Source organism: Gopherus flavomarginatus, chromosome 9, assembly GCF_025201925.1.
Source record: "Gopherus flavomarginatus isolate rGopFla2 chromosome 9, rGopFla2.mat.asm, whole genome shotgun sequence".
NCBI classification, from domain to species: domain Eukaryota; kingdom Metazoa; phylum Chordata; order Testudines; family Testudinidae; genus Gopherus; species Gopherus flavomarginatus.
In genome coordinates, this window is record NC_066625.1 from 16,427,385 (window position 1) to 16,453,928 (window position 26,544).

The 26,544-nt window shown below is 41.4% G+C and overlaps 1 protein-coding gene across 1 annotated transcript; it reads right to left on the reverse strand.

The window, feature by feature from the left end:
- Positions 1 to 26,494, reverse strand: LOC127058521 (putative short-chain dehydrogenase/reductase family 42E member 2). The gene is made up of 11 exons (XM_050968649.1): positions 26,261 to 26,494; positions 24,877 to 24,897; positions 24,128 to 24,188; positions 21,855 to 21,973; positions 18,372 to 18,447; positions 15,618 to 15,700; positions 9,809 to 9,946; positions 7,990 to 8,055; positions 4,735 to 4,798; positions 3,773 to 3,846; positions 1 to 991 (listed from the first exon to the last, which is right to left on the reverse strand). The coding sequence occupies exons 1-11, from the start codon at positions 26,492 to 26,494 to the stop codon at positions 785 to 787; spliced, it is 1,143 nt and encodes a 380-aa protein (XP_050824606.1). The 3' UTR covers positions 1 to 784.
- Positions 26,495 to 26,544: the final 50 nt, after the last annotated feature.

Genomic DNA, 26,544 nt, shown 5'->3' on the forward strand with positions numbered 1-26,544 from the left:
CAGTTTCAGAATACAGCTACTTCAGAGAAGAAATTACAGTATGTGTAATTTTTTCTGGGCAATCACTGCCTGTAAAGTATATGAATTAATTTTTCTTTGTTCTATATCCTGGTTCCTCAGTATTCCCCACAGTAATATGCAGTGGCTGTGGCCGTTGGTCTGTCAGAAGGGTTATCTAGTCATTACTTTTCTTATTATAGCTACTTGCTTTTGTTTATAAAGCACTGCAGACATACTATAGCTGCTCCTCCTCCAGTTTCTTCTGTACTTGAGCAACCATTTTCAGAAGTATCAGAGGGGTAGTTGTGTTAGTCTGGATCTTTAAAAAGCAACAAAGAGTCCTGTGGCACCTTATAGACTAACAGATGTATTGGAGCATAAGCTTTCGAGGGTGAATACCCACTTCGTCAGATGCATGCGTCTGTTAGTCTATAAGGTGCCACAGAACTATGTTGCATTTTCAGAAGAAGTTCTTTTGAGATCAAGCAAATAGAAACAGCAACTCTAGTTCCTGCATTTGTCAATGGTGGTCTCTTGTGGCCTTGCAACTTTATTATATTTAAAAAATGTAGTAGCTACAACCTTAAATAAAAAAAATGGCCTATCACTAATTGTTCTTAAATAGCAAAAACAGCTTAAAATACATCACAGCAAATCATTATTCTTTGAGTAAGTTAAGTTCATGTGGACTGAGGAATACACTGTGACTGATTAAAATTAGCGTATTTATACTCAAACAAATTAATGGTGGCTTTCCTTGAAATAACTACGTAAAAGTGTATGCTTAAGAAAGTAAAACAAGGAAGATCAAACATAAACAGGTGCCAAGGACAAGGCAGATTTTAAGGAACTTATGATGGTCCTGGCACTTAGGTCTACTTTGAAGATAATGATCCACAGAATCAGCAAATGCAAATTTTTTTGGGCGGTAGCCTAGCTGTTTACGTGCCTTGTCTATTCGGAATGTGTGAGTTACAGTGACGCTCCACACCTAAAAAGCAAAACAACAATTAATAGTGCTTCAAATATAGAATTAATTTAGGTGCACTAGTAGAACAGATATATAAATTAATTGGTGGGGTGACTGAGCTGACAAAAGAAGCTGACAACAGGAAGTACAGTGCATTCAACCAGACAGAATCTTTATAAATATAAACCAAAACAGAATTGCCATAATCTAGTGAAGTCCGGCTATGCCTTCCTCCAGTTCTGCCATATGCCTTTGGCTGGGGGAACCAGGAGTGCGTGGCACAGAACTGCTGTGCCATCTCTACATCACCTGGGGATCCCCCTATGCAAAGCTTCTTCAGCCAGCTTGCCATCCCCTGTGTGTCACTGGAGCTAGAAGTTGGTGCAAAGTGAATGTAAAATGCCAGCAAATCAGAACTGTAGACATTTACACTCACTTTACATAGGTTTAAGAGTGCAAGGTAGTGGAAAATCAGGCTACTAGTTTCTTTCCACATAGCAATACCACATTGATCCACTAGATGACACTATTATAAAACACCTCCCCCTGCACCTAACAGAGTCCCTCTCTTATTTTAATAAGTATCAACCCTTTCCAGCCTGTGAATAATATTGATATTTAATTGTTTCTATTCTTGAATCACTTTCTAAGGGGTTTATAAATGAGTCATTAATTCTGTCAAATGAAATGTCTCTTTTAAAAATAGAATAAAATTTTAAACAGATTTAACATTAAAAGGCCAAACCCTGCTTAATTTGCTCATAATTCCACTGAAATCATGAGAGCAAATTAAATAGGATTCGGGCATATCTTTTAGAAAAAACATCCAATACTGATTTAAAAATGGTCAGTGATGGAGTATCCATCTCCAGCTGTTGGTGGGTTGTTCCAATGATTGGAACCTCCACACTGCTCTCATAATCCCCTGCTCTCTGGCAACATTTACATGGGCTAAAAAACTGGGAATAATACAGTGGTGAATCAGGTCCAATCTCCCTCAACAATCTGTGCATAACTTCAGATGATACTATGTGGACATACTTATAGGAGAATAAGTGTTTGATTAGAATGGCTTCATTGTGATATTTTATAAAATTTAAAATAGCTATCATACTAACATTTGAAAAATCAATCATAAACCCTGAGCCCTATGAGTAGGTGGGTGTGGGTATATCTTTGCCTTTATATATTGCATAATATATAGTAATGTAAAAGATAGACATTTATCATGCATCATTCTTAGTATCATTAATGTTTTGGGGTATGTTGAGATAAGGCAGTAAAGCAGGTCACATTCCAGTGGATTTTGACACTGACATAGATTGAAACTGACCTACCTAGAATGAATCTTGATGAAAGGTGCTTTAGCTCATCTTTTTTTTAAAATAGTCATTACCCAAAAAAGGCAGTTAAAGGCAAAAATTATATATGGGCTTTAAATAACCAAGATTTTCTTTTTTTAAAAAACCTGATATCCTGTTGAAGTCACTCACATTGCTTAAGTATTGAAAAGATCTCAGGATAGTGCTTCATGTTACATGCTGCAAAACTCCACATTACAAAACAGCGGCCAAATTCTGCCCTTGGCTTCTATTGCATAAATGAAAACCTCCTCTTGCTTCCAAGGTCAGGTCGACACTATGGGGGTAAAGTCAATCTAAACTACGCAATTTGAGTTACATTAGTAGCGTAACTCAAGTCGACGTAGCTTAGATCTACTTACTGTGGGGTCCACACTGCACTATGTCTACAGGAGAGCAATCTGTGATCGATTTAATGGGTCTTCACTAGACCCACTAAATCTGTGATCACCAACCGGTTGATCATGATTGACTGGTTGATTCTAGAGGATCTCCCAGTCGATTGAGATCTCTGGCGAGGCTGCCACTAACACAGGCTTCCTGCTAGCCCTGGCCACACACCGCTCCTGGAAGTGGCCAGTGCAGCTCGAGGCGGGGGAGGGAGGCAGGGGTCTCCCTCCATGCATTGCTCCTGCCTGCATGTACCACCCCCACAGCTCCCATTGGCCAGGAATGGGTAGCTGTGGCCAATGGGAGCAGGGGGCGATGCTTGCAGAGAGGGGCAGTGCGCAGGGCCACGTGCCGGCTGCCCCACCCCAGGGGCCGCAGGGGTGCATTGGCCCCTTCTGGGAGTGGTGAGGGGCTGGGGCAGGCAGGGAGCCTGCCTTATTGACAGCCATGGGAAATTTCAAATTTTCATCTTTTTGTTCTGATTTGGGGAAAAACCAACAACAAAGTGTCAGAATTTCTCTTGGAATGGAAATTGTGAGTTTTGACCAGCTCTAAGTTTTGGTATCTGCTGTGGATATAGTCTCCATATCTTGCCTGTCCCTTTCCTACTGCTAGGGACTCCTGGTCTGCAGCTGCCTCTAGAACCCCCCTTTGATATGCAGTTCCATAACAGGGAGTGGCTCATTGGAAATGATAATACAGCCTGTGGTCTATTTTATCTCTTATGCGGATTCCCTGCTGGTTGCATTAGGATGATGCACTTGGCTCTCCTGTACTCCCTGACATGCCCCCTCTGGCCCATCTACTCTCAAAGTAGGAAAAGATTATGGAGGGCTTTCTTGGGAGGGGGCTGAAATGGGGTAGAAAAAAGGTGTTACAGAGGTGACAGACTCTCTCTGCCCCTGCATGGAAAAGTGGAGATCTATATGCAGAGAATCCCCTCCACACACGCATCCAGAGGAGATGTTTCTCACCATTGATATTAAGTGTTTCTTGAGAACTTTAGCCAGAGACTTTATAAAGATCAATATGTATGCATTTATGTTTTTACCTCATTTCTGGTCAGGAAAGGTGTAAAGCTAAAAACTGGTTTCAATGCCAGGTGCAGGCATTCCGTCACTGTGGCTGTGGACAGAAAGTTGCTAAAATGAGATAACAATAGTAAAGTGAGCATAACATAAGGCTTGTCTTTGCTGCCAAAAAAGCCATGTTTTTTTAACCTGGGGATAACTAATGGGCATGAGTTCTCAAGAGATTAAAAACACAAGTGAAGACAAGGTACTTTAGTTTTACTGTGAAGTAAACTCGTTGAGGTCAACCCAATGTGGGGTATAGGATCACCTTAGTGAGTCTAACTAAAGCACGTTGTCGTAAATGTGTTTTTACCACAGGATAGCTCACATATATTAGTTACTCTAAAGTAAAAAATCTAGCTTTTTTAGCAGTGAAGACAAGCCCATGGTGATGACAGGTGTTGTGGGCTAGATCCTGTGTTTGTTGCACACCCACTGTCTGCAGACGGTGCTTTGGGTTTGCTACAGAAGCAGGATCCAAGGTTTTGAAAACAGCATATAATTTACAGAATATTTGATGAACCCAAAGATATCTTATCTCCTTTTGTAGAGAAGTACTTATTATACTTTTACAGGTACACCTCTATCCTGATATAATGCTGTCCTCAGGAGCCAAAAAATCTTACTGCGTTATAGGTGAAACCGCATTATATCAAACTTGCTTTGATCCACCAGAGTGTGCAGCCCCACCCCACAGAGTGCTGTTTTACCTCGTTATATCCAAATTCATGTTATATCGGGTTCGCGTTACATCAGGGTAGGGGTATATTACATAATTCCAGCTAGTACAATTGCACAATTATTGTAGGAATTGCACAAGTTTAAATCTGTATATTCCTTTTACAGAACTGCTGTGCGGATTATCTGTGACAGTGGAAATAGAAGAGGACATGCAAAATAAAATAGCATAATAATCTAATACTTGTTTTACAATTTTTACCTGCTATATAAATGAGGAAAGCAGGAATACGTATCCATGGCTCACTGTAACCTAATTTTTCAAACTGGGAGGGATTTAAAATAAAAGAGAATAATAACAAAGTATTGGGTCAGTGCTTCAAGAATATGCAGAAATAATTACTGACAAATTATAAATCTGAACTTTTTTCCCAATTCAGCTATTACTATTTTAAAAAAGTTTTTCAGTTGAGTGTCCCTATTCCTGCCAACACAATTAGATGACATAGGCAGAGATATCTATTTTAAAACAATAGAGGACATGAGAGGAGTGCATTTTTTATATCTTGAGTACAGTCCTGAAGTTTATTGCATTGATGTTCATGGGAGATTTGTCTGTGCTTGCACTACAGAGTGTGGCCTTCAGTGGAGGTTTAAAATCCTAGTTTGCTAATTATGAACATATCCTGATGTTTCTGTTTTATGTTTACAATGAAATTTAAGGGCATGATTTTCCATGGCCTTGCATCTTGAGGAGCCATTTACAACAAAGCAGTCTCTACCATAGTGCTACCAAACAAAATTGGTAACATTTTACATGCACTTTGGACAACGTTGCACAGTGATAAATGACTACACAAGATAGTGAAGAATCAGGATGTATAGCTTTTAAATTAAATTAGCTCATAATAATAAAGGGCCTGACCCTGCATTCCTGCACATCTAAAACTCCTTTTGACGCCAATGGGAGTTTGTCTTTATGAGCTATAATTTTGCTAAAATCTGTGAGAATTAGGATGACCAGACAGCAAATGTGAAAAATCGGGATGGGGGTTGGGGGTAATAGGAGCCTATATAAGAAAAAGACCCCAAAATCAGGACTGTCTCTATAAAATCGGGACATCTGGTCACCCTAATGAGAATACAGGATTGGATTCTGATCTGATAAATAGAAATGTAGAACTGGAAGGGACCTCGATAGGTCATCTAGTCCAGTCCATCCCTGGCACTGAGGCAGGAAAGTGTTGTCTAGATCAGAGGTGGGCAAACTACGTCCCGTGGTCCACATCCGGCCTGCGGGTCCATTCTGCCTGGCCCCTGAGCTCCCGGCCGGCCTTGGGCCCTCCCCTGCTGTCCCCCACCCCCGCAGCCTCAGCTCGCTGTGCCAGCAGCGTGGCAATGTGACTGGCTCCAGCCAGGCGGTATGGCTCAGGGGCAGATTTTCCATTGAACGCAGGGTGCCCTGGCACAGGACCCTCCCAACAACAAGGAGACCCAGGGCTGGGCACTTGGGGAGCTTAGCACTGGTGCACCCTCCGAGGGGGAGAGGGGCTGCACTGTGAGGGCAGGGGACCAGGCGGGCGGTGCAGTGGCAGGAGCATGGGGAATTTGTCCAGAAGATTCAGGAAGAGCACCACGTGCCACACAGCTGGCTGGAGAGAAGTGGTGCTTTGAAGGGGAAACTGCCGCTTCTCTCCAGCTGCGCAGCTGCCCCTGCTCCTCCTGAGGGGTGTATGGATAGGGGGTAGGGTACTGGGGGGATGGTTAGGGGTAGGGGTCCTGGGAAGGGGTGGTCAAGGGATGGGGTGAGGTGGGGTTGGATGGTCCAGGGGTTCTGAGAGGGGCAGTAAGTGGGAGGGGGCAAGTAGGGGGAGGGGGCGGGCTGTTTGGGGAGGCACAGCCTTCCCTACCCAGCCCTCCATACCTTTTTGCAACCTGATGTGGCCCTCGGGCCAAAAAGTTTGCCTGCCCCAGTCTAGACCATCTCTGAGAGGTGTTTGTCTAACCTGTTCTTAAAAATCTCCAATGATGGAGATTCCACAGCCTCTCTAGGTAATTTGTTCTAGTCCTTAACTACCCTGACAGCTAGGAAGTTTTTTCTAATGTCTAACCTAAACCTTCCTTGCTGCAATTTAGTCCCATTACTTCTTGTCCTGTCCTCAGTGGTTAATGAGAACAATTTATCACCCTTTTCTTTATAACAACCTTTTATATACTTGAAGATTGTTATATTTCCCCTCAGTCTTCTCTTCTCTAGACGACAAATCCAGTTTTTAAAATCTTTCCTCATAGGTCATGCTTTCTAGATCTTTAATCATGTTGTTGCTTTCCTCTGGACTTTCTTCAATTAGTCCACATCTTTCTGAAGTGTAGTGCCCAGGACTGGACATACTACTTCACTTGAGGCCTTTATCAGTCCTGAGTAGAGTGGAAGAATTACTTCTTGTGTACAACACTCCTGCATTATAATACATCCCAGAATGATGTACGCTTTTTTGCAAGAGTATTACATTATTGATTCATTTAGTTTGTGATCCACTATAATCCCCAGATCCCTTTCTGCAGTTCTCCTCCCTTGGCAGTCATCTCCTATTTTGTGTTTGTGAAACTGATTATTCCTTCCTAGTGGAGTACTTTGCATTTGTCATTACTGAATTTCACCCTGTTTAAATCAGACCATTTCTCTAGTTTTTCAAATTCATTTTGAATCTAAATCCTGTTCTCCAAAACATTTTTAGCCCCTCCCAGCTTGATATCATATGCAAAATGTCTAAATATACTTTCTATGCCATTATCCAACTTATTTATGAAGATATTGAATAGAACCAACCCAGGACAGATTCCTGTGGAATCCTCTCAATATGCCCTTCCAGATCAATTGTGAACCATTGATAATTGCTCTCTGAGTATGCTTTTCCAGCCAGTTGCACATCCGCCTTATAGAAGCTTCGTCTGGGCTAGCGATACTCAGACTGAGGCTTGCGAGCTGCAAGTGGCTCTTTAATGTGTCCCTGCAGCTCTTTGCAGCACATATTAAAACACTGTGCGATTTATTAACCAATCTAAGTTATTAACCAATCAAGATGTTTTTACTATGTTATTAACCAATTGTAGCTGGTAAAATAATACTTGGTCAGTCAATTTTGCTGCAAGAACATTATATTTTATATATATATATATACACACATACACATCTAATGAATTCACACTATTGTGACTCTTTGAGGTAATGATCACTAATTTGGCTCCTGAGCCACTGAGGTCTGAGTATCACTGGTCTAGGATATATTTATCCAGTTTGCTTATTAGATTGTCATGTGAAACAGTATCAAAAGTCTTACTAAAGTTGAAATGTATCAAATATATAAATATTTCTTAAATATATCAAAGTTTTAAGTTTTACTTCTTCAGGTAATTACTGTGGTATTGGCTTCATTTAGCTGATATGTTCTACCTAGATTAGTTATACGCTCAAGTCCCATACAGTGTATTAGAATTAAACGTGTATAGTACATACTAACGGAATTATCCATTCGGAAAAGGCGACTTTCTCGCCGTCATGTATGTAATACGCCTGACCACTCTGTTAAAGAGGCAGAGAAAAGGCAGATTAGAAACAGAATACTGTGCATGGAGTGACATTTTCTTTGTATCTTTTAAGACTATCATTTTGTAAATAACAGCAACATAATTAAAAGCAAACAGATACAAATACACACAAATCAACAAGCAACCTCCATTAGAACTAATTCTGATCCTCATGTAAGTTTCACACATCTGTAAATTCACTTAAGTTACTGGAGTTATTCACGATTTATTACGCTGATATATAAAAAAAGAGCAGAGTCAGGTTCATTATTTTTAGGACTTCTACTATAATGAATACGATCAACATAGTTGTCATAGCACTGAGGTTTTTCTTTATATTTTTGTAGGGGCCAAAATCACATTAGACATGATGAATTCACCAGAGTTGGCAATACTGACATGTTAGTTAACACAACTTCTCGATTTCATGTACCCTTTGGCACTTCTTCCTGCTTTAAAAACAATGGCATGTTCTTTAATAATTTTACTTATGTATCATTTTTTATACTAGGAACATTAGTGACACAATAATTAAGATTCCCTATGGATTTATATTAGAACTCCCTATATAGCAGGTGCTCATCCCGTTATAGACCCCATCATTGCTACAGTAGCTGCCTGAATAACTTCCCCAAAACTGGGTCCCCAAGCCTTCCCTAGGTGGCAAGAAACTCTCCATCCCTCTGATTGCACCACTTGCATCATCACTTCCAAAATCTTGGGGAGGTTTGAAGGGTTGATGTCTATAGCCTCCCTCACTTATAAGAGTGACCAGATGTCCCAATTTTATAGGGACAGTCCTGATTTTTGGGTCTTTTTATTATATAGGCTCCTATATACCCCCCCACCCCATCCTGATTTTTCACACTTGCTGTCTGGTCACCCTACTCACTTAAGGGGTGGCCACTGTCACTGTTGGGATTTCTGCTCCTCCCTGGAGGAAGAGGGTAGAGGGCAATAGAACAGGGGTTTTCTGGGACTGGGCCTTAACTTACTGGGGGTGAGAATAAAACAACCCCCTCCAAAAGAGGGGGAGCTTAGAGGAGCTACTGATCTTCCCTTAACCATAGGTCCAGGGCATGGAATACTCCAAAGAGCCAGGAGGATTCATATTGGGGTGGCTGCGGCTATTTCTACAGTAGCTCAGCTGCTGAACTGAGTCAGAAGGAGAGATGCAATCTATGAGTCTGACTGATGCTGGAGCTGCCAGGCAGTGAGTGCAGCTGCTGCAGCAACATTGTCAGCTGTGTAATGGTTTATGCTCTTAATATTTTTGTCACAACTATAAAGGATAGAAATTTAAGTAAAAATATTCAGAAGTGTTCACTAATTTTGAATATCCACATTTTTGTGAATGCTGAGCATGTACAAATTAGACCCAAAAAGTTTCAGACTGGTCAATTAAAAATGTACACAACTAGAATCAAAGCTTGATTTTGGGAAAAAAATAAATAAAAACTTTGATTCTAGAGAATTTGATGATTGCCATATTCACTTGGGGAAGATTCCTACTCAACCTGGACAGGCAGGAAACCCTCATGCAAAGCTAGCTTAGAAGAAGAAAAAGATATGACACAAAAATATTAACAAGATGAATGTGAGTTGCATTTACAAAGATGACATTTTGCATGTGGAACTGTACAGTTTGCACATGTGGTACTTTTGAGAATTTAGCAGATCGACTTTTAGACACAGAGTTTGATCTAAAAGCCACAGAAAGTGACCCATATTTTAAATTGTTTACTTACCGCTATATAACCCTTCTCGGGGGTGAGAGCTTCAGCAGCTAAGAGATGAGCTTGTACAAGATTTGCTATATGAACCAAGTTCATCTGAGTTGTGGAATCTCCAAATTTGAATTTACTTAGCCCCCTTTCAATATTCTTCTGTGGAAACAGACAGCATATGCAAAAGACTGAAAAACTAAAAGCAATTTTTTTAAGAACCTGATATTAGCAGAGTCAGAATGAGCTCTCCCCTGACATCTGGTGGTGAGCTGTGGAAAAAGACTTCAGGGGCTAATCTCGTTTGCATGGGCAGACCCACTCTGCCTGGCATGATGGACTGCTTGCCCAAATAGTCACTTTGGCTGCTGTGGGATCCCCAGTCTCATTGTTATTGGCGCGTGAGTAATAAAGATTGTTATCCTGGTTATGTGAATCAAGGACAGTAGAACTGTACCTGGCATTTTATGATGGAGGGAGTTACCCTCAAATAAGTACCACTCGCTAGGCAAGGGATATGGGTTCCAGAACTCAGTGAACTGAGAAAAAGGCAGGGTAGAGAGAGGTGTTCTTGGTAGTGTGGGTGCTTTGTGAGACCCCTAAACACCACTTTTATTCGTCCTCTCTCTCTCCATTGTATAATAACAGAGCTATTAGGAGTCTTGTTACATCCTGCAGAGCTGAAATCACTGATACTTAGGTCTAAACAATAGACCTACATTAGGTTAAAGCACTGAGGCTCCCCTACTACCAACTGAAGTTACTAAGAGCTGTGTTAAAAGGTAGGGCTGAAGACAAGTTGGTGAGTGGCTAGTGGAGTGGATGGCTGGCAGAGCAGATAGCAGGGTGGCTGGTGGTGAAGACTGCAGTAAAGCCCCATGGAGAGGTGTGGCAATTGGCTGTCAATGCAAGCATGTAAGATGCCCCCCGTATACCTCCCCCCACTTCCACCCAGGCTGGGAGGTAAACTCTGCAGAGGAACTTCTGAACTCTGAGGGCTGCACTGACCAAGATCAGAAACTGTAGGAGGGGAAAAGGACCTGCTGAACTTACTTGGGGGTGGGTCTTTTGCTCATGGTTTGTGTTATGAATTCTGTTTGTGGTGTTTCCCCAACAAAATGCTGCATTGTTTCCCTCCTTTATTAAAGGCTTTTGCTACACTCAGATTCTGTGCTTGCGAGAAGGGAAATATTGCCTCTTAGAGGCACCTGGGGGTGATAAGTAATTGTCCCAGGTCACTGGGCTCAAGATGGTTTTGCATTGTGTTATTGAAACGGAACCCCTAGATACTGAACCCGGCCCTTGTTGCTGCCAACTCTGATAGACAGATGGGTTACACTTAGATGCTGGAAATCTGCCAAACAAACTGTGGGGCCACTGGATGATTGGGGCTCTAAAGGAGCACTTGAGGAAGACAAGGCCATTGTGAAGAAGCTAAACGAATTCTTTACATCAGTTTTCATTGCAGAGGATGTGAGGGAGATTCCCACACCTGAGCCATTGTTTTTAGGAAACAAATCTGAGGAATTGTCCCAGATTGGGGTGTCAATAAAGGAGGTTTTGGAACAAATTGATAAATTAAACAGTAATAAGTCATCAGGACCAGATGGTAATATATCCGAGTTCTGAAGGAATTCAAATAGTTCTGAGGTATCATAATTGTGGCATATAACCTATCAGTTAAATCTCCTTTCGTACCAGATGACAGACAGCTAGCTAATGTGACAGTAATTTTTTTAAAAGGATCAGAGGCAATTCTGACAATTATAGACCAATAAGCCTAACTTCAGTATCAGGCAAAATTGGTTGAAACTATGTTAAAGAACAGAATTATCAGACATATAAAAAAACACGATTTGTTGGGGAAGATTCAACATGGCTTTTGATTGGAAAATCATGCCTGACTAATCTATTAGAGTTCTCTGAGGGGATCAACAAACACGTGGACAAGAGTAATCCAATGGACATAGTGTACTTAGGCTTTCAGAAACCCTTTGACAAAGTCCCATGCCAAAGGCTCTTAAGCCAACTAAGCAGTCATGGGATAAGAGGGAAGGTCCTCTCATGGATCAGTAACTGGTTACAAGACAGGAAATAAACGGTAGGAATAAATGGTCAGTTTTCAGAATGGAGAAAGGTAAACAGTGGTGTCCCCCAGAGCTCTGTACTGGGATCAGTGCTGTTCAACCTATTTATAAATGATTTGGGAAAAGGGGTAAAACAGTGAGGTGACAAAATTTGCAGCTGTTACAAAAAATTACTCTGGATACTTAAGTCCAAAGCTGACTGCAAAGAGTTACAAAGGGATCTCACAAAACTGGGTGACTGGGCAACAAAGTGACAGATGAAACTAAAATGTTGGAAAATGCAAAGTAATGCACACTGGAAAACATAATCCCAATTAGCTGTTACCACTCAAGAAGGAGATCTTAAAGTCATTTCAGATAGTTCTCCGAAAATATCTGCTCAACGTACGTCAGCAGTAAAAAAAAATAAAGTTAGGAACCATATGAGGAGAGATTAAAGAGACTAGGACTTTTCAGCTTGAAAAAGAGGAGACTAAGGGGGGACATGATAAAGGTATATAAAATCATGAGTGATGTGGAGAAAGTGAATAAGGAAAAGTTATTTATTTGTTCCAATAATATAAGAACTAGGGGCCACCAAATGAAATTAATGGGCAGCAGGTTTAAAACAAATAAAAGGAAGTTCTTCACACAGCACACAGTCAACCTGTGGAACTCCTTGCCTGAGGAGGTTGTGAAGGCTAGGACTATAACAGCATTTAAAAGAGAACTGGATACATTCATGGAGGTTAAGTCCATTAATGGCTATTAGTCAAGATGGGTAAGGAATGGTGTCCCTAGCCTCTGTTTGTCAAAGGGTAGAGATGGATGGCAGGAGAGAGATCACTTGATCATTACCTGTTAGGTTCACTCCCTCTGGGGCACCTGGCATTCGCCACTGTCAGTAGACAGGATACTGGGCTGGATGGACCTTTGGTCTGACCCAGTACAGCCATTCTTATGTTCTTATGGATAGATAATAAAACAGACTACAACATAATGTCACTATATAAATCCATGATGCACCTATACCTTGAATACCGTGTGCAGTTCTGGTCACTCGATCTCAAAAAGATATATTAGAAATGGGAAAGGTACCACGAAGGGCAACAAAAATTATTAGGGCATGCATCTGACGGAGTGGGTATTCACCCACGAAAGCTCATGCTCCAAAACGTCTGTTAGTCTATAAGGTGCCACAGGATTCTTTGCTGCTTTTAAAAATTATTAGGGATCTGGAATAGCTTCCATATGAGGAGAGATTAAAAAGCCTGGGACTTGTGATCTCTTTTCTAAGCTGAACAAGAGGGTATAAGAGGTGTGGAGAAAGTGAATAAGGAAATGCTATTTACTCCTTCATATAACACAAGAAGTAGGAGTCACCCAGTGAAGTTAAAAGGCAGCAGATTTAAAACAAACAAAAGGAAGTACCTTCACATAATGCAGTCAACCTGTGGAACTCATTGCCAGAGGATGTTGTGAAGGTGAAAACGATAAAAAATTGTGGATCAATAAGATGATATAGGTCCATCAATGCTGTTAGCCAAGATGGTCAGGGATGCAACCTCATGCTCTGTGTATCCCTGTGCCACTGACTGCCAGACGCTGGGACTGGACGACAGGGCATGGATCTGTGACTGAATGCACCCCTGTATTCACACCCGACACACTACTGTAATAATCTTTGTGCAAAATATGCCTTGTGAGGTATCATATGAAAACTTATAACTCACTGGTCAATAATATGGTGAAAGTATGTAGCAACATTATATGTAAAGTTATGAACATGGACTGAAATTCAGACATGGCATGCTTTGTTTGAAATATCACAGCCATATACAATTGATGAATATGGGCGTTACAGGGTGCTACTTTGAGGTCCAATGCATCACAGTGGTTTTCAGGTAATCTGGCATGTGGCTAAACCTGTTTCTCAAAAACAAAGGACAAGGTGATGCCAACTTTGTCATCGAAGTTGATGGGCAATCACCTGTCAAGCGGCCATTCTTCAGCAAAGAAGAGGGGCTGGAACAGATCAATCTACATTTTAGCAAACAACAGCATGGAATCTCTTTCACCGCAAGACTCCATGACTCCAATCTCACACTGGGAATGAATTTTTTCTAGGAGTAACTCTCAGGAAAATGCATTTCAAAGAGTGATCAGGCTATGCAAATGAGCGGCAAAATCACCCCCAGGGATCTCTCCCTATCTATCTCCCTTTCTCTTTCACCTAAGATGGCAAACAGGGGCAGCTCCAGGCACCAGCACGCCAAGCGAGTGCTTGGGGTGGCAAGCCACGGGGGGCCCCCTGCCAGTCACCATGAGGGCGGCAGGCAGGCTGCCTTCGGCGGCATGCCTGCAGAGGGTCCGCTGGTCCCACAGCTTCGGTGGACCTCCTGCAGGCGTGCCACCGAATCCGCAGGACCAGGGACCTCCCACAGGCAAGCCGCCGAAGGCAGCTTGCCTGCCGTGCTTGGGGCAGCAAAATACCTAGAGCTGCCCCTGATGGCAAAGGAAGAAGCCAGTTGATTTTGGGAGAGATCTTGACCTGAAATTTCATCAGCCCTGAGATCAAGTCTAGTTTGTTAAATTTTAGCACTAGAAAGCTTTTTATTTTTATTTCTCTTGTAACCATTTCTCACTTTAATGTCTTGTACTTGTAGTCTCTTAAAACCGCTCTCTTTGTAGTTAAATAAACTTGTTTTATTCTTTAATCAAAACTAATCCAGTGTTGTCTTTAAACTGAACTGTAGGGGTAACTCCATTTAAAGTAGAAAACTGTTGTACACTGACAAGGACAATGGACCTCCAATATGTGGACTGTCCAGGAGAGAGCTGGTCATTGAAGAATACATGTTTTGGGGGGAATATCTGGGTCTGGGAGTGTATTGGGGTCATCCTGTAAGTGCTAACCAAGGCTTGTGGAAGCCAGAATGTGACTAGAGTGTGCTGGCAGGCTTCATCTGTACACGCTCAGGGTGTTATCTTCATGCTGGGTGAGTGGACCAGGTGGGAGCTACAGCAGCAAAGCATTGTGAGGCACCTAAGGTTGCAGGCAGGTGATGATACAACCCCTCCCTGGTCTGGGCTGCACCCCAGAATGTGACCAGATTACTTGATAATTGCCCTGGTCTGCTAATTCTCTCTGAAGCGTCTGGCATTGGCCACAGTCATAAGACAGGATACTGGGCTTGATGGACCATTGGTCTGACCATGTATGGTCGTTCTTATATTCTTATGCATGAAATAACTGTAGAAAGGGTGTGATTTGCTAAGCAATATGATTAATTTAATTAGCCATTCCCTAAAAATCAAATGTTTGCCTCTAAAAAAAAAATTAACATCTAAACCTTGACATCAGCAAGATTTAACTACAGCTACGTGTCATGGCTATGGTCTGATTAAACAATAGTAAAATATGATTTCAGGATTTTTCTGATAATATTTTACACTGAAGCAAAGTGCTTACTCAACAAAACAAATAATGCATAATAACCAGTGACGCAGGCATAGCTCTTTCTCCACAGCACTAGCCCAGTTTTTGTCTTTCATCACAAAAAAAAAGTGTTCATAATTTTCATTCCCATCATCATTCTCCAGTTATGCTATTTGTCAGCTTGCATCATGTGGGCATTCAACAAAGGGCTCTTGAGGGACTGTTTAGATCAGTAACCAGGATACTAACTTCTGAAATTTTTAGACTTAAATAGTACAGGTACTATAATATTTGTAATGCACTCCAGAGCTGATAATAGAGTACATACTAATAGTCGTGGCAGAAGTGTTTGCTCTTCTGGTCCATAGATGCCTGGTGGGCGAAGAACACATGTATGGAGCTCATTGCCTCCTAGGAGATACAATGAAATGTGATTTTTCAAATAGTTTCCATATCGGTACATGACAGGTACACTTCATATGCTGTTTATATTTTATTTTGAAAGATATAAGCAGGCCAAACACACTAGTCCCTTTATAGTAAATTCTCTTAATCTTCTTTTACAATGTGAATTTAATACTCATGAAATGTGCTGGCTTCAGAGTCCTGAAAACTGAAATCCTCTGACCATAAAATAGCTGCAATATGAACAGCCTCTTACAAATTTTCCCCCTAATATACCCCTCATACCTAACTTGCACAGAATATTGAAAATCACAGTATCTAATACAACTAGCTATATTCAAACACCTCCTCTGATCACAGCTGTAGCAGTATCACAAAGAGCTAGAAACAGTTTCTCAAGCAACCAGCATCCGGATCAATTAGTTTTGACCTTAAAAGTCCTAAACCTTTAAATATCTCATAGAAATCAATAGGCAGCCTGTGCACTCTACTGAGAACAGATATGATGTGCTTTCTATATGAAACTACTTATAAGTAACAGATACTTTCTGCACTAATAGTTTCAAGTCATATCCCCATGTAGAGTACATCACAGTGGTGTGTGTCTGAACTCACAGCAATGGATAATGGTAGCAAGGTCTGCCTCTGATAGAAAAGATTATACCCTGCTTGACTAGTGTAGATTGAATAAAGCATTCTTGGCCACAGCTGCTATCTGTGTACTCAGGATTTGAGAAACTAACGTAACTCAGAAATTAAAAATCTAAGGGTATGTCCACACTACGAATTAGGTTGAATTTATATGTCTTTTTTTTAGAAATAATTTTTTTTTTTTTACAGTCGATTGTGTGTATCCCCACACAAAATGCTCTAAGTGCATTAAGGCAGTGAACTGTGTCCACAGTACCAAGGCTAGCGTCTACTTCTGGAGCATTGCACTGTGGGTAGCTGTGAGTAGCTATTCCACAGTTCCTGCAGTCTCCACTGCCCATTGGGATTCTGGGTTGAGATCCCACTGCCTGATGGGGCAAAAACAGTGTTGCGAGTGGTTCTGGGTACATGTCGTCAGGCCCCCCTCTCCCTGCCCCCCTCTGTGAAAGCAATGGCAGAGAATCATTTCACACCTTTTTTCCTGGGTTACCTGAGCAGACATCATACCATGGCAAGCATGGAGCCTGCTTAGCTCACCGTCACTGTATGTCTCTTGGGTGCTGGCAGACGTGGGACTACATTGCTACACAGCAGCAGCTCATTGCCTTTTGGCAGTAGATGGTGCATTACAATTGGTAGCCATCGTCATCATATTGCTGGGTGCTCTTTTAGCCGACCTCAGTGAGAACGGTCAGGGGAGCCTGAGCAGACAGGGGAGTGACTCAGCCAAGTCATTCTTATCTTCTGCTGAGCACCCACGAGATGACGATGGCTAGCACTCATACTGCACCATCTTTTGCACAGCAGCCAAGAGATGATGGTGGCTAGCAATCATAATGCAGCATCTTCTGCCGAGCACGCAGGAGATGACGATGACTAGCAGTCATACTGCACCATCTGCTGCCAGCCTAAGATGTAAAAGATAGATAGATCAAAACAAGAAATTGACTCGATTTGTTTTGTGAAATAAACAGCCTGCTAAACCCAGGGTTTTCAGTTCAATCCTTGAGGGGGCCATCCTGTGTGACAGTTGTTTGTATTTCTCCTTGATGCAAAACCACCCCTTTTGTTGATTTTAATTCCCTGTAAGGCATGTCATCAGTCGCCCCTCTCTCCCTCCATCAAAGCAACGGCAGACAATCATTTTGCGCAAAACCAGGCGAGGAGGCAACGGCAGCATGGTGACGAGAGGGACATGGTCATAGACTTCTCACAAAGTACGGGCCAAGCAACGTGCCCTGGCAACGTGCACATCATGCTGATGTGCCCTGCATGAGCTCTGCAAACACGCTGGCCAAACAGGAAATGAAATTCAAAGGTTTGCAGGCCTTTTCCTGTCTATCTGGCCAGTGCATCTGAGTTGAGAGCGGTGGCCAGAGCTGTCACAATGGAGAACTCTGGGATACCTCCCAGAGGCCAATACCATCAAACTGCATCCACACTACCCCAAATTCGACCCGGCTAGGCTGATTTCAGCCCTAATCCCCTCATTGTAGGCAGAGTGAAGAAATCGATTTAAAGAGCCATTTAAGTTGAAAAAAAGGGCTTCGTCATGTGGATGGGTCCAGGCTTAAGTCGAGGCAACGCTGCTAAATTCAACCTAAAGTCGTAGTGTAGACCAGGAACAAACATCTGTCTGCCTTCTTCCTTATCTGTTGCAAGTCATCTGTAAACCCTAATGACCCGTGAGGATGAAGCTGGTGGAGAGAGTGTTTAGGGGCCACTGTATCTATAGTGAAGCTTAGTGGGACTGTTGGCATGAGTATATGTGTATATGAGTAAGGAATGCAGGCTCAGAGCCTATATTTGCAGTAGAATTTATAAACATTTTTAATTGAAGAAACAAGGTTTTAATTTTCTGAATCTTGAATTATCCCTTTTCCCCTTTGTGTATAGTCTCTTGTCCACCTGAATATACATGGACACTGAGTTTAGACACATTAATTCAGGGAAGAAAATACCCCTTTATGTTGTTCATATTTTGTCATACTTTAGTGATATCAGAAAAGTAGAATTTTATATGTACCTTTTAGTGGGGTTCCATTAGCTGCAAGGATCATTTGGTCTGCCATTGCTTTGGTTCTAGAATAAGGATTAACCTGCTGAAAAAAGAGTGCAAATATAATGAACTGCCTAACTATATTACTACGTAGGTAAATTACACACCTGATAACATTTCAGTAAACTTGTACATCTATTCAGCTCGCAAACATCACCTCAATAAAATCTTCTCAAAGCATAAGATGTGGAGAAATAATTTAGGGTTGGAGGCCTAAATAATCTGTTTATGATAAAAGAGACAGGTTAGTGTTTTTGGCTACACAAGTTTAGTTTCCCAGTAAACTGAGCATAGCCTTCTTTTAAATTTCTATTTTTACTTATGATATGCTTCAAATATATGCTTTATGATTCAAATTATTCTTTGGCAAGGGGGATATTTGTGATATAAATAACAGTATTGTGAAAACAACAGAGTAGATACATATTGATTAAGTGATTTTTAATTTATACATTTACTCATGCCAGATTTCTCATTAATCTTAAATGTAAGTTGCTTAACTAGAGTATAGACTTGAAGGGCTCAACTCTCCCATGTGCTGGGGCAGCTCTGGGGCAGTCTGGCTGCACAGTGTCCCTAAAATCAGCTTCCTGAAGGACTGCCCCAATGTGGAGAAATCACAAGGTGGCAGAGTGTTGCCATAGTGGTTGCTATATATCCCAATTCACAGCTGACATTATAGGGGCATAGCTAGGGAAAAAAGGGGTGTGACTGAGGCTCCTTTACAGGCAGTTGATCACAGGCTTTTGAAATGGCCTCATGGGGTAGGAAGAGGCTGATGTAGGAGCTGCTATAGAGTCTCTACACAACCCGAGGTTCCCACTGAAATATATCAGGCAGCCCAAAGGGAGGAAAAACCACTGATAAGCCCCCTGCTTGCGTTCCTTTGGTACAAAGAAGTCTGCAGCATGTATAGAACCAGAAAGAGTGTTCGCTTACTCTACAGTTCTTTGAGATACGTTGTCTGCATAGATTCCACTTCTGGTGGTACGTATGAGCCCCATGTGCACATGATTGGATTCTTTTTTGAATAGCAGTGTCCATTGGGGCCACACATGCTCCCTGAGAGACCTTGTGACCCCTGTAGTTAAGGGTATAAGGAGTAGGAAAGTCCCAACTGCTTCTCAGTTTTTTTGCCAATGAAGAATTCCATATAGCAGGATTCTGCATTAGCGGGTATGGAGGGCTGGTAGTGGAATCTGCGTGGACAATACATGTCAAAGAACCACAGTTACCTTTTTCTTCTTTCTGTAAGTGATTGTCTACACAGATTCCACCCTTGGGGTAGGTCTACACCACAATTAGACACCTGCAGCAGGCCTGTGTCAGCTGACTCAGGCTCCTGAGTAAGGCTAAGAATATTTCACAGATATTTTTAGTAAAAGTCATGGACAGGTCATGGGCAATAAAGAAAAATTCATGGAAGTCTGTTCCTGACTTTTACTAAAAATATCTATGAAAAAATGGGGAGCCTGGGCAGCTGCGGATGAGCTGGGAGCTCCAGGGTCCCCCTCTGCTGGCAACTCCAAGCTGCAAGTGCTCCCCCGGCACCTGTGGAGGTGGAGAACTCCAGGGGTTCCCACTGGTGCCCAGGGCAGCCAGAAGCAGCAGGGGGTCTGCCTGCCACCTGCAGTGGCCAGGAGCTGTGCGGGGCTCCCGCCCCCTTAGGAAGCAGAGGTACCCCGCAGCTCCCTGCCTCTGCAGGTGGCAGGGGACCCTGCAGCTCCCAGCTTGCGCTGGCTGAAGTCACAGAGGATTCTGTGACTTCCGTGACCTTCATGACTAAATTGCAGCCTTACTCATGAGGCTCAGACTAAGGGGCTGTTTAATTGCAGTGTAAACATCTGGGCCCAAGCTGGAGGTTGGGCTGTAGAACTCTGCGTGGCAGGAGGGTCCCAGAGTTCGGGCTGTAGCCTGAGCCCAAAAGTCTACACTACAATGAAACAGATCTGCAGCTTGAGTCTTGGGAGCTCTAGTCAGCTGGCACAGGCCAGCTTGGCTTTTTATTTGAAGTGTAGACATATCCTTGATGACTAGCAAGCAGTATCTCATCCTCAGGAGACGGGTAAAAGGAGTCCTACTTAAAGATCGATTAATGGATTGCTCTGCCTAAACTGGCATCTAAGCTAGAGGCCTGCACAAAGGCATAGGGAATGGTAAAATTATGGACTGATCCATGGTGCCACCAGATATATCTCAGACTTTGGGATACTGTTCAAGGAGGTGGTAGAGGCTACTTGGGGATCAAGAAGATTGAAACAATGGTGTCCAGGAATATTTGTCTTAGTTAGTTGGTACATAGCAAGTTCATATACAGTCTGACACCCATTTAGATAGTCTCTGAGGGTATTGGTTGTCCTCTCATTGGTTCCACAAATGCAACACATAGTTTAGGTGTGGCTCAAATTGATCTAGTCTTGTCTATATAAAAGGTCAACATTCTCACTGAAATCCAGAGTGTTTGAAGTTTTGCTTTGGCTGATGTGAAAGTTCAAGGCTGGAAATCAGGGTGAAGCCTGGGAGTGAATTTGTTTCTAAGGAGAGCCTGGCATAAGGGCCTGAAGTGGCATCACATGCCCATCATTTATGGGCTTTGCTGTGTCAGAAGATGGACAAATCTTGAATCCTGGAGACTTTGGGCACTTTGGGCCAATAAACAGAGGGATGTAGCCCTTAGGAGAGAGGGAAGGTAGGAGCTGACAAGGAAACCTATCAACACTGCAAGCAGCTAAATTGGTGACATATATAATTTTTTTAAACCAATGGGTTAGCTAAAATGTATCAAAGTGAATCTAGGTAACTAACAATAACTAATCTTTCTGTAGATGAAGAGACACAGGCTCTGTGGGGTTCTGTCTCATAGACATGGGTGCTAAGATGGAAAGGCAATTGAGGCTGCCCCACCTCTTATACCCTTGGCTACAATGGTCACAAGTGCTCCCAGGGCTCAGGCACAGCCCCAGCGGACACTTCTTTTCAAGAAGAATCTGATCTCGCATCCATGGGGTGCATGATCGCCACTAAGATTGGAATCTGTGTAAACAAACAGTCAAAGAAGAGGTGACTCCTAAACACAACTCTAACTTATACTTGGGTTGGGCAGAGAATCAGGGAGCCAAAAGACTCCTTGATGGCCCGCTGCAATAAAGAATGTTCCCATTATTTTCAAATCCAAATTTTTTAGTTTGTTTATTTTTGCAAGATCGCAAATGTGCTTACTTATGGATAAGGACTGAATAATTGATCACAGGCCACTCTTAGAATAATCTCACAGTGTTTAAGTCAGAACTCTGGCAGCAATAGCTACCGCTACCCAAAGACAGATTGATAATAATTTAAATAAATGCCCTCTATAGAAGCTACTTTGGAACACAAATACGGTTTCATAAAGTTGAATAGCAGTGCTTTGCTATAGATCAAGCTGACAAGGTCTGTTGCAAAGTAAAATACCTTTTCTAGTGGAAAATATGGTACAGTTTCCTCATCTCCTTCTTCAATGGGATTCCCTCCAAACACCACGTTCACCGTACTAGTATATATCAGCCTTGGGATATTTCTTTGTTTGCAAACTACAATAATACACAAAATATATTATTTTAAATAAAAGGGAAGAATATGAAAATCCACATGAACTGGCAGCGAACATTTTCTGTTAAAGGCAAACATAAGAAGGGCAGTCTTTCAGTTTTAGCATTATTTTTAAATTAACATAATACCTTTTATTCATATAGAAATATTTCATTCAAAATCTCTCTTAGTTAGTGTCTATATAACACTTTGAAAATGGGAAGTGCTATATGAATGCTATTGTTATTACCAAGTGCTTTACAAACTACATACATGCAACAATCACATCATTGAATTGCAGTCACTAATTGGTGAGGGGTAGTTACTTTTGTGAAAAGCGACAAAGAGTCCTATGGCATCTTATAGACTAACTGATGTATTGGAGCATGAGCTTTCATGGGTGAATACCCACTTCGTCAGACTTCTGTGAGTACACTTCGATGGAAATAGAAAGCCCTGCTGTATTTCAGTAACATCACATTATATATTTTTACTGTGTATCGAGTTAGAAAAGATCAATATGCACATGCATGTAATCATATGGAATTATAAATGACCTGCATCATCTTTTCTTATGGACTTTAGCTCTCCCTGCTGAAGTCACCTTAGCCCATGCTTGACCAGTAGGCAGCTTTGCTAGCAGTGCTGCTTCTTCTAGCACATCTGGCCTGTATCCCTGCCATCTCTTGCTTATTTGTATGCACCTCCATGAGGTTCTCTCCATTTTCATTTTGTGAGAACTTAAGTGTGATAGGAAACAGAGATGTCTTTCCAAATGTCTCAGTGGAAAAAAGTTTCCCACACCATCATCCCAGGGATTGAGGAAAAAAGGTGGAGACAGCTTTCCAAGTGCTATGAAGGAGAACAGAATGCTCCTCAACCTTCTCCAACCTTTTGGTTAAACTCCACCAAAATATGAGAAAATAAACAAAACAAAACAAAAATATCTTTGGCTAAATGGGATTCAAATCCACCATCCCTAATATTACAGCTGACTCTTTAGTCCCTTGTGCCAGTGTTCTGGTTGAGTTTGAGGTTTCCACATTCCATTTTTGTATGTAGGAACTCTTATGCAGACACATCCATGGATACACTAGATAGTGTGTGGGGAAGGAACAGCCAGAAGCACGGTCCAGCTGCGTTAGTAACAGCATCGTTGCTTGGCCGCCCACAGGCTGTGTTGACAACAGCGGGGAGAGCAGCTGTCATAATAGTGACTGAGAAAATAGTTACATGATTGCAGATATATGGGGGAAAAGTCTGCCTTTTGGCAATGTGTGCTCTTGGTAAACTACAGGCACATGAGAAATCTCAGCGTGTATGTATTCCCCCCCGCCCCAACAATTCTTGCTCCATTATAAACCCTTGGAGACATGACCCTGAAAATTCTGTGGCTCCAGGAAATAGTTTGTGGTTGGGGCTAAAGAGGGAAATATTTGGACTATTTCAATGGATATGTTCCTTAATTCAGTCATGGCTTTGCTTGCCACTTCACTTCAGCTGTTTTTGCTCCAGGTAGACATAACAAGAACATAAGAACAGCTGTACTGGGTCAGACCAAAGGTCCATCTAGCCCAGTATCCTGTCCACTGACAGTGGCCAATGCCAGATGCTCCAGAGGGATTGAAAGTAAAAGGTAATGATCAAGTGATCTCTCTCCTGCCATCCATCTCCATCCTCTGACAACCAAACAGAGGCTAGGGACACCATTCCTTACCCATCCTGACTAATAGCCATTAATGGACTTCACTGCCATGAATTTATCCAGTTCTCTGTTAAACGCTGTTATAGTCCTAGCCTTCACAATCTCCTCAGGTATGGAGTTCCACAAGTTGACTGTGCACTGTGTGAAGAAGAACTTCCTTTTATTTGTTTTAAACCTGCTGTCTATTAATTTCAGGCCAGTGCAAAAAGCAAATTTTCCACATAAAATATAGTAAGAAATACTTTAAATATATCATAAGTATGTTACTTTAGGGCTTCTGTCTGCCACCCTTACTCATGGTGAGTAGTGCCTTACTCTGTGAATAAGGATGGAAGAGTTGGTGTTTGTCTGCCAAATCAATACACTAAAAACCTGAAGTGAATGGGAGTCCTTTCCACTGACTTCAATGGGCTTTGGATCAGGCCCGCAGAAGGAAAATCTAGGTACATACCATCAATGACTACTTCTGTTCCATTGACGTTTATGGATTCAATCTTTTCTTTCCTGTCTAGCTAGAAATAGAGAAATTGTACAATAAATATCTAATTAATTAAACAATTTAAATTCACTACACAGCTTTCTAATTGCCAAAAACGAATGCAGTTATATCTGCTTTGCTACTTATTTTATTTTTTTATTTTCTTGCAAACCTCACTTCTATTTTTTGTGTCAGTTCATGTAAGTAAAGTTTAAATTAAAAAAAAGGGGATGGGGTGGGAAACAGATCCCAAGGCCTCAATTTTCTGTTCTGCCCAAGGTATGATTGGCATAAAAATGAGAGCTGGAAGCTAGATTCATACGTGTGTGCTTTCCCATATTCTGGGGCTTGGCTATGGCCTTGTCCTGTCCTCCTCCATCCACTCTGCCCAATAAACTAGAAGCCTCAGGATTGCTTTAATTAAGCGTTAGTACAACATTCTGATTATTTTGGGTTCTGCACTAGGTTAATGATTTGGTGCTTAGTATTTAATAAATGCCTCCTCATTCCCTAATTAGATTATTTAACCTTTCTAAATAACTTTGGCTTACACTTTAAACTAATTTAATTTAATCACATTAATCAGAAGCTTAAATTACTTGTAGCTGTGGAAAACAAATGTTGAGCCCATAAACATTTAAATCAATAAAATTTCACTTGTGTAAAAGTTTTAATAAATATTAAAAAAGTTTGTGGATATTTTTTCCCTGTAATTTACCCACCTTTATGTGAACAATATACTGCTACTTTTAAAGGTTCTAGAGAGAAAAAACAATAAGAAAACTCTGCTCACTTGTTCCAGACCTGACATTCCATACGAAGCTGCATGAAAAACACAGTCAACCCCTTCACAAGCCTTGAATACTGCTTTACAATCCCTCACATCACCCTGTGATAAATCAGAAAACAACAGATTTGGCCAGAAAGGTATCATTTATATTTTTCATATAACTAATAATTATTGTTAAGAAAAATCTAAAAGTAATTCTGCTGCCATGCACACAATTGCTTTGCTAACTAATATGCAATAGGCTTTTACAAAACTGTGCAGAAAAGTCCCTGGTAGAGTATTTCATTATGGACAATAAAAATGTGTATACTATGGTTTGATTGAATAGTATTATGTTTTTCACGCCTTGCCCTGTAGCCCCTGTGATAGCAAAACTAGTTTGACTTGAATTGGAGTAACATGTGTCTAAGAGCTGCAGGATCAGGCACCAATTCTAATAAGTCACGAGAGGGAGGGTTCGGTGATTTGCAATGTTGCCACCCTGAGATAAGAGTGTTAAATTTTACTGTATTCATAAGAGATCAGACATCAAATCTCAGCTTTTTCAGTTTATTAAAAAAATAAAAAAATCTGCTCTCCAATAGGTTATTTTAAACACGTTTCTGTTAGACATTTGCTATTTAATTGACATAATCTAGTTCCGTGCAAAGTTTCAGGGTAGATCATATCCCTCTAGATGGATATAAAAACAAATATGAAAGTTCTATAGCAGGGTGGTCAGATTTCAACATCAGATGTGACTCAGACTACTATCATAGAGCTAATAAAATAATACACCTTGCACCTCAATTTGTCAACGCATTTCACAAATATGATTTTTTTTAAGCTTCAGAACACCCCATGAGTCAGATACATAATATTAGATCTAGCCAGTTTACAGTTTAAGTGTAGGCACACAGAGTGGTGAAATGAAGTGCCCAAGATCACACAACAGTTCCAGTGCCAGGAATAGACCATGCAGGCATTCCAACGTCTAATCTGCTACTCTAACCACTAGATGAGAGTATATATGAACTAATCATCTAACCACGAGATGATTAGTTCATATATACGCTGCAGTTTTTTTGTTTGTTAAAATATGGGAAAAAATTCTTTTTAGTGGATTCTGACAGCTTGATCCTCAGATGGTGTAAACTGGCAGTGCTCCATTAATTTTGATGAAACTACTCTGATTTACACCAGCTGAAAATCTTCCACATACTTTCTAATGACAGTTCTGTGTTCCATGAAAACTGCTGAGATGACAAGTTCTGTTGTGCACAAGAGTAGAACAATTCATTTAATTTGATTGTTGTTCGAATGTAGTTTTATCATACCTGGAAATACATGGCTCCATTAGGAACTTCCCATTTAGGCTTTTGTATATCAAAAAGAACAACAGTGATTCCTAATTTGGTGAGAGCACACCCCAGGTTGTATCCAAAGTAGCCTCCACCTCCTGTCACCAATGCCTTTATGCTTTTCAGTTGTGGTCCAGCGTGTCCATTCAGTCTGCAGTCAGATGATTGGTCCCAGTGGGGCAGTACCTCATCAGCCCAAATATGTGTCATGTTTACAGATTGAGAGACCATTTTGAAAACTCCTTCACAGAGCTCGCGGG

Bases quoted from the DNA above. Each gene is read 5' to 3' on its own strand.
- LOC127058521 (XM_050968649.1), bottom strand. From the start codon at position 26,494: ATGACACATATTTGGGCTGATGAGGTACTGCCCCACTGGGACCAATCA. The intron at 24,189-24,876 runs GTGGGTAAATTA...CTCTATTTCTAG, and splicing joins AGTATATTGTTCACATAAAG to CTAGACAGGAAAGAAAAGAT. The intron at 992-3,772 runs GTAAAAACATAA...TTTGCTTTTTAG, and splicing joins CTTTCCTGACCAGAAATGAG to GTGTGGAGCGTCACTGTAAC.